Consider the following 12,319-nt stretch of genomic DNA (forward strand, 5'->3'; position numbering starts at 1 on the left):
TATAGCATTGAGACCTATAGAGCCTACCAAACAAATTCAATAGACGTTTTACTGTCAAATGTATACAGTGCAAGGCCGACAGGGATCTATGAAGTGTCAACTTCAACCCTAACTTCCTGGGTGGTATAATTCGTCTGTAGGTTAATTTTATGCATTTTTATAGGCTATATGTTTTTATCCATCAATTCTTGAAAACAATCATGTTCTTACCGTAACACCTGTTTTTCTTAAATGTTCGCAATGGACAATTTTCTTTGATTCGAAGCAGACACGCTCCGTGTTTTCTTCTAGCTGGGGCAGCTGCCATATTCTCCTTCTCTTGTCCCTTCACTTCGATAACTTTAGTGGTAAATACCCCTGGGGTACAGATGAGATAGGCCTACTTTGAAACTGACGTGCAAGGGGTTGCTTTCTTGTAATTCCGAACCCAGACTTCCCTGTGGCTAGACCAATAAATACACGAAAAGTTTGGTTAGACGTGAACAATATTTGACCACCGACAAAAATAGCCCGTTAGTCGAAAAGTGTAGTCCTACGTCATAGGCTCGATGTTATGACGCCTTCAAAACAACTGGGAACTCGGGGAAAAAACGAGCTCCGACTGGGAAAAAAATATTTGAACGGTCATCCAACTCGGAATTACAACTCGGGAACTCGAGTCTCTTTAGAGCTCCCGACTTTCTGACCTGAAGATCCCTGAAGTCATGAGTTAACCTCGTATTTTTCCGAGTTCCCAGTTGTTTTGAACAAGGCAATATGTTACGTTCATTACCAAGTGGGAAGGTGGTGATTACCAGGGGTGACGTTGTAAATACCAGTTGGATGCCTTGAACTCGTTGACAAACGCCGGATAGCTAATGGCCAGCAAGCTGCGTCAACTATAAACTAAAAGTGCAGCTATCATGCTTGTAAACAAATTATAGTTTTCAAAAAACACATCAATAGATTGCTTTTATATAAATAATGTTTTGTTACATTTAACTGCCGAAAATCCTGTTATCAAAGTCATTTCCTTAGTAGGTGAGGTCAGCATGTGGGAGAAGTCTGCGATCAGGGGTGATAGACGAGTTTCCCACATATAGAGTCCTCTAGTGCCCAAAAGCAAGTTTTAGCATGGGCAGCACCATTAGGATTTTCACCATTTTGAAGTAGTCAACTGGGTGGGACTTCCTACTGGTTAAGGAAAGATTATATATTTCCATCCAGGTCATCAGGAGGGATCAGCCAATTAATTACACGTGTGAGCAAACATTCCATAACTGCAGGTGGCAATAAATCGCCAAACTTGGCTTTATACCTGTTCAAACAACACACTCCAAGGCATGTATGCACACTTTCAGTTTGTTTACCAACTCTTAGAAGAAAATGTACTTCTTCAAAATGGAGATGGCCTCAATGGCACAGCGCATGCTCTCACAGAAGCCAAAATCTGACCGATACAATGTTGCGTCCTCTATCGATCTCTATGGTTTTCCACTAGTAATTACGAGTTGGAGGGGTGTTCAAGTGGATTTCTCCCAGTCGTTTGTGATAAATACCACCTTCCCACTTGGCTACGAACACAGCAATAACACAGTCCGAAAACAGGTGCCCATTTCAAACAACTGTAATGCACAAAAGTCTACCTTAAATGCTTGTTCATTTTTATTGGTCACTAAAAGGCTTTCAAACCAATAGAAATGTCAGCTTCACAAATGAAAGGCCAATAAAAACATCACTTGTTAAGTATAATTGATCATTTTGAGTCATAAATTTTAAAATATGTAAATCATAACAAAAGACTGATAGACATTAAATAGACTCTACACTTTGTTTCAGACCGTAATTAGCTGAAGTTTACTTGGAAATGTAGAAAGAAATCAGCGTAGTTATACATTTTATAAAGTCGATGCCTACACTGTAAAAATCAGATTTCATACATAACATTTTAAAATACAGTAACAACTCCATTCACCCTTACAGGGCTGTGTATTGTGAAAGGATTAGTTTTCAGAGATAAAGGCATGGAGGTTGGGCCACCTGGGCAGGTAGGTACTTGTTGGATTTCTATAAGGTCACTGACATTTTGGGGAGGGGGGGACACAAAATGCTGTGAAATGGTTCTCAATGTCAAAATCTTTGTACTAAATCAATTATCTTTCATTTATTTGTTAGCTGTTATGACATTGCTTATGTGTGGATGTCCTTTTAAAAGGCAATACAGTCATGAAGATGAGACAAAATGTCCACTCAGTAGTCGATGACCTTTTCACAGAACATGATTTTATGATTGGTTATATTGAACATTTTCAAGAGGAAATTGACTAAGAGGTCTATAGCAAGTCTCAGTTTCTCTATAAACGTCCCAAATGTCAATGCAATTGTTATTAGCTTGTAATACCAGATTCATAACCAAATGCAATACAGTACAGATATACTTGTCAAACAGTACAGTTCAGCAAACTATTTTTCTGCAGCAGGCCTAGCTAGATATTTCTGAGGAAAACAGTGGTTTGGTTAGTTTCAAAACTTCCAAGTGGCACAATTCTGTGTGGATCTACAAACTATTTGCATTGAGACAATTGTGATTTCAACATTATTCAATGGTACTTAGCTGTCAATTAGCAGATCGTCTACAGAATACATTCTACTGTTTCACTAAAGTGACGGTATAATGCCATGCAAGAAGATGAATTATTACGTAGAAACTTTCTCCAATAACTGTTTGTACATGCTCTATCACTGACTACCACTGCCCAGTCTATTCTACACATCATCAATGTGGTTTAATCACACTAGCACGATCCACTACCGTTTACATAGTAACCATTTGAAAGTTAAATTCCACCAGTAGGTAAAACAAATCCTGTCCCTCTTCCCCATCCTTCCATTCCTTCGGTCTTTACTCTATCCCCCTATCCCCAGAACCTCTGGCGGGAGGCTGGGGGTTGGTCTTGTTGGTGAATCACATTCTGGGCAAAGATGGTGCCCCCAGCATCCATGGTGAAGATGAAGTAGAGATTGGCACCCAGCATGGCCACGGTGGGCAGGAAGGACAGACCGAAGCCAAAGCCCCGAACACTGCTGCCCAGTGCAGCTGCTACCCAGTACATCAGCCTGTTGGCACAGAAGAGAGATGGACATTAGACAGACGCAGTCATTTCTATAGTCTGCCCAGACTGTATTAAATTGAGATCACATGTCATATAGGGTTATGACTGACTGGGCACTGAAATTGGACAACAGATTTCACTGCATCTCTCTGGTGTATGTGACAAAATAAATTAAATAAAAGTTTTTTTGCATTGTTGTTTCTTTACCTGCCGAAGGCGAAGATGATGGTGAGCAGGGGCACCAGTTTGAGCAGGTCCTGGCTCAGGTAGGGCGCCATTACGGCYAGCTGCAGGAAGTAGAGCAGAAAGAGGGTGACGGAGTCATCCACATAGCGCCGGTGCACACCCACTTCCCTGGCCTCCAATTCACGCAGCGGCTTCACATCCCCCAACCGCATCCTGGAGAYACCCAGCACCATCCAGCCTGGGAGGACAATACAAGTGTTAGCTTGTGATGTTAGTGTTGTTGTTCAACCCACCTTGCTGTTCACACCGGAGTAATTCTTGTAAAGAACATATGCTGAGCCACTCACCCAGTATGATGGGCACCACAGCGAAGACAGAGCAGCGCAGTGTGTAGACCAGCCTGAGGGGGGCACTGTCCAGCAGTGGGGCATCAAAAGGCAGGAAGACATAACCCCCCCACACTAGGAGGGGGAAAATCAGAGCTGCAGTGAACACAGACACCCCCACTTTGAGAGCATCCCTGTTGGCACAGTCACACCCACCTGGAGGGGAGAGGAAAGGAGAGACATTAGTCTTTCTGCCCTCTGAAGTAAAAGAAAGCTAACAGAAACATTACCACCTTCTAGATCAGATTACCACAAAATAAGGGAGGAGTGGAAGGATGAATTTGTACTCACAAAACTATTTGAGCAGAGCCACAGTGGCTGAATGAACAAGGGAGAGAAGAGAAAGACAGACAGAGAGAAAGAGGTTGGAGGTCAAAAGACAGAAAGATGAAATGTTGGTGCATCTCTTTACATTTTGAGGACCCCCCCTCCACTGGCCAGTCGTGGTAGTAGCCATCAGGTGGGGCTCCCTGGGGAACGAGGAGGAGACTCTTCTCTGCGTCCACATCCCAGAATGCCTCCCTTTCTCTGGGAGATGTCGGAGCACTAGAGGAGTGTAGGATGGTGACAGATGGGTTGAAGACCTGTGCTGCCTTCTCAGGCAAAGAGTTCATACCATCTTCCACCTCTATCTCTACCTGCACCTTCTTCCCACTCTTACACAGCCCTGGGTGCTGCACCTCTCTCTCCATCCATTCTTCCCCCGTTCTCATTCTCTCCACTCCCAAACCCAGCCCTCTCTCGCCCTCCATCCGGCTTCCTCCTCCTTGAAGAGAGGTGCACATGGAGTGCACGCTCCTCCTCTCTCCCTCAGGGTCATCCCCCTTTCCCCTTCCCTTATCTTCTTTCACAGTCAATGCACTTCCGTTCTTTGTTGCTTTCTCTACATCCCTGTCACCCGGCCATTGCAGAGTGGTAGGCTCCAATTTAGCCGAGCTAACCATTTCGTCTTCCTCCACCACTCCTTCCCTTCTCCTTTCCAATTCTTTAATCACCTTCTCCCCCTCTGCCCCCCATGTTGGGGTTTGGGGTTCAGCAGTCACCCCGCTGGTTTTGGAGGGTCTGTCTTCTAGCAGCTCCAGGTTTGACCGTAGGATCTCAGACATTGTTTTTTTTTTAGGTATTCAGTGTCTCCAGACTTCGTCAGTAAGTCTATGCTTGATTGAGTGTTTTTACTTTGACTGAAGTTGCATCACATTGTCTGTTTCTTTCTTTGTGTCCCAGCTCTATTAGTTTGATGGTAAACAGCTCTTCACCTACAAAGAATAGTACATTTTACAGAGTGCACATTCTATAGGTCATACATGTCTTCCCACACAATGATGCCCCAAAACCGACAAGCTGTAACTCCAGACAGCATTCTAGTGTCATTAATCATCAAACAATAGTCTCTAAGGCTGAAATTCTTCCACGACAGGTGAGGTAAGCCAAGAACGATAAAACAAGTAGAATCCCTCCCTGTCCGTTGCAAACAAAGCTCCGCCCAATGCATCTCATTATGGCCTGTGCTGTTTGAGTAGTCTAAGAAAATAAAGGCCCTATTTACGCATGACTACCAAAGAAAATACGCTTGCAATATTAAACCACTAAATAGAATATTGTTGACATACAAATAGCGTTGTAAAGTTCCCCGAATGTGTTAACTGTCCAGACAAACGTAGTACGCAGACCTTCAAAGCGCACTCCATATCACAACACGGAAGTTTCTCATACCAGCGCACTAGATAAAATGTTGGACTTTCCGACCACGTAAGAAGACTGCTAGCTATACAAAGCTGGAAAATACAACTGAAAAAATATAAAAATGTAATACTCACCCAACCTCTGGGCTTATCAAACAACGAGTATGGGAATTTTATGGAATGTCTCTTACATCGTTTTTCCACTTCTGTTGTTATTGTGCAACTTATTTTCAGTGGGTGGAAATTCAGGTGTGGCCAGGTAAATTATTAAAGGGTATGTTCCTAAAAAAACTTTAAAGGAAAAGTACGATAGGAACTATCAGTAGGAAATTATTTAGTTCCTATCATACTTGTCCTTTAATGTCTTTTAGAAACATACACTTTAATAATATAATTTTTCTATTTAATCATTTAATGTACAAAAAAACCAGCAACGTGTCTATTTCAAGCAGTCTTATATTTATATGTGACTTTCTTGGGGTGAAAATAATTTGTGAGAAATTGTGGATATAGCATACAGTAAATGTTTTGTTTCATGTAATGTGTTTGTTATTGCATTGGTGTGTACTATTTTAATCACTTTATGTTGGTTACCCTTTCTTGGATCTATTTCCAAAAGCAATATTGGTGGAAACACAGCCCTGTCACTGACAGAATGAAGTATAGATGAACAGAGAAATGAACATGTTGGTGTTATCTACAAGAGGCCTGTCATATTTCTTCAGTAGATGTTATTTATTTAGTTGCCTAGCATTTAAAGGGATAGTTCACCCAAATCACAAAATTGCAAATTCGTTTCCTTACTCTGTAAGCAGTCTATGGACAAGGTGTGACAGCAATCCATGCTTTGGTTTAGTTTCCCTGATTGTTTCCAAATGCATTTGTGGCACAAATCCCATTTAAGTCATGAGACCGATATTAGCATTCTTTTGCGCATCATGTTCAAATAATCTATTAGCGACTTTGATAAACTTCACGATACATTTTTTATTTGTTTATTTATTTTATTATTATTTTTTATGATTTGTAAATTATGCACGGAAAATGCTTATATCGGTTCCATGACTTTAATGGGATTTGTGCCACAAATTCTGAAACATTAGCATTTGGAAACAGTGCCAGGGAAATAAAACCAAACACAGGAGGTTGGTGGCACCTTAATTGTGGAAGATTGCTGGAGCGGAATAGGTGGAATGATATCAAATACATCAAAAACATGGTTTGTCCTCCCATCAGCAGCCTCCACTGAAACCAAAGCATGGATTGTTGTCATATGTTGTCCATAGACTGCTTACAGGGTAAGGAAACCAAGGGTAAGTCATTTAGTAATTTGTGTGAATTATCCCTTTAAAATAGGCTAATTAGGCAATATTCCCGCATATAATACATTTTTTCGGGAAGACATTTTTTTTCTGTATATCTAGACTACTTCATTGAACACAGCCTAGGTCTGCATGGTAATACGATTTTATTGTGGATAGCTTCCAACTACTTTCTCTTCAGATTAATCAAATGCCCCAGCCAAACATTTTCCATACCCATCATGGATCATATACTCGAGGTATTATACATAAATGGCATAATAATTCGTTTGACATTGTGTTATAACCTTATGAAACCAGTAGAGGTCACAATAGCGCTAGCTGAAATTTACACACAATGGGGGGCCGAAAGTAAACCGATGACACCAGTGATGTATATAAACCCTGGATTGCAATGCTGTGTATTGGCCAGCGAGATGTTTTGAAGCCACTGGTCGGCCATATTGGCACTCCCCAGAAGAAGCAGCCCTCCATAGGAATGAATGGAATTCTGCAGTATTTTAATTAAATGTTTCAAGGAAAAAATACCATGTATTTAAACATTTTGTGTTGTGGGGACTGTAACATTAGAACTTTCTAAAAATTATACTTTAAGGAAAATGTTTTTATATTTATTTATTTATTTATTTAGCTCACAATGTAATTTAAACGTATGCATTAAGGTATATTTCGCAACACCCGCAATAACATCTGCGAAATATATGTATGTGACCAATAAAATTTGATTTGATTTATATGGAATATAATAAACATGGCAAAAATAGACTTTAATAAATTGACCGAACTCAGTCAGCTGTATAAGGAAATAAGCAAACAGGAAACCACTCACCCAGAGGCGGCGCTCCTACTGGCCGGAGACTTTAATGCAGGGAAACTTAAATCAGTTCTACCAAATTTCTATCAACATGTTAAATGTGCAACCAGAGGGAAAAAAATTCTAGATCACCTGTACTCCACACACAGAGACGCTTACAAAGCTCTCTCTCGCCCTCCATTTGGTTAATCCGACCACAACTCTATCCTCCTGATTCCTGCTAACAAGCAAAAATTAAAGCAGGAAGCACCAGTGACTCGGTCTATAAAAAAGTGGTCAGATGAAGCAGATGCTAAACTACAGGACTGTTTTGATATCACAGACTGGAACATGTTCCGCGATTCTTCCGATGGCATTGAGGAGTACACCACATCAGTCACTGGCTTTATCAGTAAGTGCATCGAGGACGTCCCCACAGAGACTGTACGTACAGTCTAGGCCAAAAGTTTTGAGAATGACACAAATATTAATTTTCACAAAGTTTGCTGCTTCAGTGTCTTTAGATATTTTTGTCAGATGTTACTATGGAATACTGAAGTATAATTACAAGTATTTCTTAAGTGTCAAAGGCTTTTCTTGACAATTACATGAAGTTGATGCAAAGAGTCAATATTTGCAGTGTTGACCCTTCTTTTTCAAGACCTCTGCAATCCACCCTGGCATGCTGTCAATTAACTTCTGGGCCACATCCTGACTGATGGCAGCCCATTCTTGCATAATCAATGCTTGGAGTTTGTCCGAATTTGTGGGTTTTTGTTTGTTGTCCACCCGCCTCTTGAGGATTGACCACAAGTTCTCAATGGGATTAAGGTCTGGGGAGTTTCCTGGCCATGGACCCAAAATATTGATGTTTTGTTCCCCGAGCCACTTAGTTATCACTTTTGCCTTATGGCAAGGTCCCGAGCAAGCTCTGTACTGGTGGTGCCCCGATCCCGCAGCTGAATCAACTTTAGGAGACGGTCCTGGCGCTTGCTGGACTTTCTTGGGCGCCCTGAAGCCTTCTTCACAACAATTGAACCGCTCTCCTTGAAGTTCTTGATGATCCGATAAATGGTTGATTTAGGTGCAATCTTACTGGCAGCAATATCCTTGCCTGTGAAGCCCTTTTTGTGCAAAGCAATGATGACGGCACGTGTTTCCGTGCAGGCAACCATGGTTGACAGTGGAAGAACAATGATTCCAAGCACCACCCTCCTTTTGAAGTTTCCAGTCTGTTAATCAAACTCAATCAGCATGACAGAGTGATCTCCAGTCTTGTCCTCGTCAACACTCACACCTGTGTTAACGAGAGAATCACTGACATGATGTCAGCTGGTCCTTTTGTGGCAGGGCTGAAATGCAGTTGAAATATTTTTAGGGGATTCAGGTCATTTGCATGACAAAGAGGGACTTTGCAATTAATTGCAATTCATCTGATCACTCTTCATAACATTCTGGAGTATATGCAAATTGCCATCATACAAACTGAGGCAGCAGACTTTGTGAAAATGTATATTTGTGTCATTCTCAAAACCTTTGGCCACGACTGTACATACCCCAACCAGAAGCCATGGGTTACAGGCAACATTCGCACTGAGCTAAAGGGTAAAGCTGCCGCTTTCAAGGTGCGGGACTCTAACCCGGAAGCTTACAAGAAATCCTGCTCTGCCCTGCGACGAACCATCAAACAGGCAAAGCGTCAATACAGGGCTAAGATTGAATCATAGTACACCGGCTCCGACGCTCGTCTTATGTGGCAGGGCTTGCAAACTATTACAGACTACAAAGGGAAGCACAGCCGCGAGCTGCCCAGTGACACGAGCCTACCAGATGAGCTAAATCACTTCTACGCTCGCTTCGAGGCAAGCAACACTGAGGCATGCATGAGAGCATCAGTTGTTCCGGACAACTTTGTGATCACGCTCTCCGTAGCCGACGTGAGTAAGACCTTTAAACAGGTCAACATACACAAGGCTGCGGGGTCAGACGAAATACCAGGACGTGTGCTCCGGGCATGTGCTGACCAACTGGCAGGTGTCTTCACTGACATTTTCAACATGTCTCTGATTGAGTCTGTAATATCAACATGTTTCAAGCAGACCACCATAGTCCCTGTGCCCTAGAACACAAAGGCAACCTGCCTAAATGACTACAGACCCGTAGCACTCACGTCCGTAGCCATGAAGTGCTTTGAAAGGTTGGTAATGGCTCACATCAACACCATTATCCCATTATCCCAGAAACCCTAGACCCACTCCAATTTGCATACCGCCCAAACAGATCCACAGATGATGCAATCTCTATTGCACTCCAACTGCCCTTTCCTACCTGGACAAAAGGAACCCTTATGTGAGAATGCTATTCATTGACTACAGCTCAGCGTTCAACACCATAGTACCCTCAAAGCTCATCACTGAGCTAAGGATCCTGGGACTAAACACCTCCCTCTGCAACTGGATCCTGGACTTCCTGACGGGCCGCCCCCAGGTGGTGAGGGTAGGTAGCAACACATCTGCCACGCTGATCCTCAACACTGGAGCTCCACAGGGGTGTATGCTCAGTCCCCTCCTGTACTCCCTGTTCACCCACGACTGCATGGCCAGGCACGACTCCAACACCATCATTACGTTTGCAGATAACACCGACAACGAAGAGACAGCCTATAGGGAGGAGGTCAGAGACCTGGCCGGGTGGTGCGAGAATAACAACCTATCCCTCAACGTAACCAAGACTAAGGAGATGATTGTGGACTACAGGAAAAGGAGGACCAAGCACTCCCCCATTCTCATCGACAGGGCTGTAGTGGAGCAGGTTGAGAGCTTCAAGTTCCTCGGTGTCCACATCAACAACAAACTAGAATGGTCCAAACACACCAAAACAGTCGTGAAGAGGGCACGACAAAGCCTATTCCCCCTCAGGAAACTAAAAAGATTTGGCATGGGTCCTGAAATCCTCAAAAGGTTCTACAGCTGCAACATCGAGAGCAATCTGACTGGTTGCATCACTGCCTGGTACAGCAATTGCTCTGCCTCTGACCGCAAGGCACTACAGATGGCGTATGGCCCAGTACATCACTGGGGCTAAGCTGCCTGCCATCCAGGATCTCTACACCAGGCGGTGTCAGAGGAAGGCCCTAAAAATTGTCAAAGACCCCAGCCACCCCAGTCATAGACTGTTCTCGCTACTACCGCATGGCAAGCGGTACCGGAGTGCCAAGTCTAGGACAAAAAGGCTTCTCAACAGTTCTCAACAAATGGCTACCCGGACTATTTGCATTGTAGCCTCGCTACTTTTATAGCCTCGCTACTGTATATAGCCTATCTTTTTACTGTTGTTTTATTTCTTTACTTACCTATTGTTCACCTAACACCTTTTTTGCACTATTGGTTAGAGCCTGTAATAAGCATTTCACTGTAAGGTCTACCTACACCTATTGTATTCGGCGCACGTGACAAATACACTTTGATTTGATTTCTATAGCTCCCCCCCCAAAAAAATTACAATGGTGGGAGAGTCCCAAGATGGAGGCGCGGTGGCTTCAAAACAGCGCCCCCTGTCAGACATCTAGTGTATATTTAAATCATTGTTTGATGTGTCTAGACTCAAGGCTTGCAGAAAAAAATTGTCTGGTATGAGTGTTATGAAAAGTAAGATTAATTAATTAAATGCCATGCGCTTTTGGATCAAATTTATAGGCTACACATAATAGCAGTGCACAGAGGGGCCTGTTCCAAAATCGAGGTAATTTGGTCATATACTGGGAATACTAATGTTCATGTGTGGTGTTGTGGAGTAGAAACCATACTGACTATTCTTCTGAATAGGCTATAATACTTGAAAGATTCACATAATTCCATTTGGGCACTGTGTCAATGATGAAATGTCCTTCTCTCAACTCGGGAAGCATATAGTCTACCCTACCACAGTGCGCATCCTCTTATGTTTGTCAAGCATTTCCATCCAGGAACGACACTTTTATAACAGCTTTTGTTTATTTTCCTAGGGTTTCCTAGGGGAAGGTTGGCTTGTATATTTCATCTCTCCTCCTTCGCCTTATTTGGTGTAATGAAACGGTTTCCGAGAGAGTTGATTATAGACAGAGCGGAGGTCCTAGAGAACAGCCCAGGGATATTTTAGGCCTAGCCTATCTGTAGACAGGGTTGAGGAGTAATTGATTACATAATCAGTTACATGTAATCTGATTACAAAAAAACAATAACTGTTATCAGTGACGTTATCTGCCAAAATATTGTAATTGTTTTGTATTAGGGTTGTACTATTTGCACAGTAGTTGTATACGCAGAGCATCATGGGTAATGTGTGTTGAGATGAGCACGTTCATATAAATGGTTGAACTGAATTCCTGTTTCCTTATCATCACTATTGAGTTGTTATAAACACGTGGTTATGAAACCCACGAGACATAACAATAATCAGATTACAGATACTTTTGAAAAACTAGATGATTACTTCTTGGATTACTTTTCAATTCAGAAATTATGCACTGAAAGAAATTCACAAATTTAAGTTTGTTCCAACTGAGCAAGTGTGAACAAATGATGTATATAAACCCTGGATTGCTGATGCTATGTATTGGCCATTGAGAGGCTTTGAAGCAACCGGTCGGCCATATTGGCACTACCCTGTAAGAGCAGTCCTACATAGGAATGAATGGAATTCTAAAGTATTTCAATTAAATGTTTCATTTTTTGTTATCGTGGGGACATTATTTAATTTTCTATTTTATTTTACCCTTATTTTACCAGGTAAATTGACTGAGAACATGTTCTCATTTTACAGCAATGAGCTGGGGAATAGTTAAAGGTCATTGAGGGGGGATGAATGAGCCAATTGGAAG

At 42.3% G+C, this 12,319-nt stretch overlaps 1 protein-coding gene across 1 annotated transcript; it reads right to left on the minus strand.

The window, feature by feature from the left end:
- Positions 1-2,620: 2,620 nt before the first annotated feature.
- Positions 2,621-5,581, minus strand: tmem79b (transmembrane protein 79b). The gene is made up of 5 exons (XM_023988968.2): positions 5,482-5,581; positions 4,077-4,920; positions 3,626-3,820; positions 3,300-3,516; positions 2,621-3,096 (listed from the first exon to the last, which is right to left on the minus strand). The coding sequence occupies exons 2-5, from the start codon at positions 4,768-4,770 to the stop codon at positions 2,895-2,897; spliced, it is 1,308 nt and encodes a 435-aa protein (XP_023844736.1). The 5' UTR covers positions 4,771-4,920; positions 5,482-5,581; the 3' UTR covers positions 2,621-2,894.
- Positions 5,582-12,319: the final 6,738 nt, after the last annotated feature.

The sequence above is a fragment of the Salvelinus sp. IW2-2015 genome, linkage group LG6.1 (assembly GCF_002910315.2).
Source record: "Salvelinus sp. IW2-2015 linkage group LG6.1, ASM291031v2, whole genome shotgun sequence".
In the NCBI taxonomy this organism is placed as follows: domain Eukaryota; kingdom Metazoa; phylum Chordata; class Actinopteri; order Salmoniformes; family Salmonidae; genus Salvelinus; species Salvelinus sp. IW2-2015.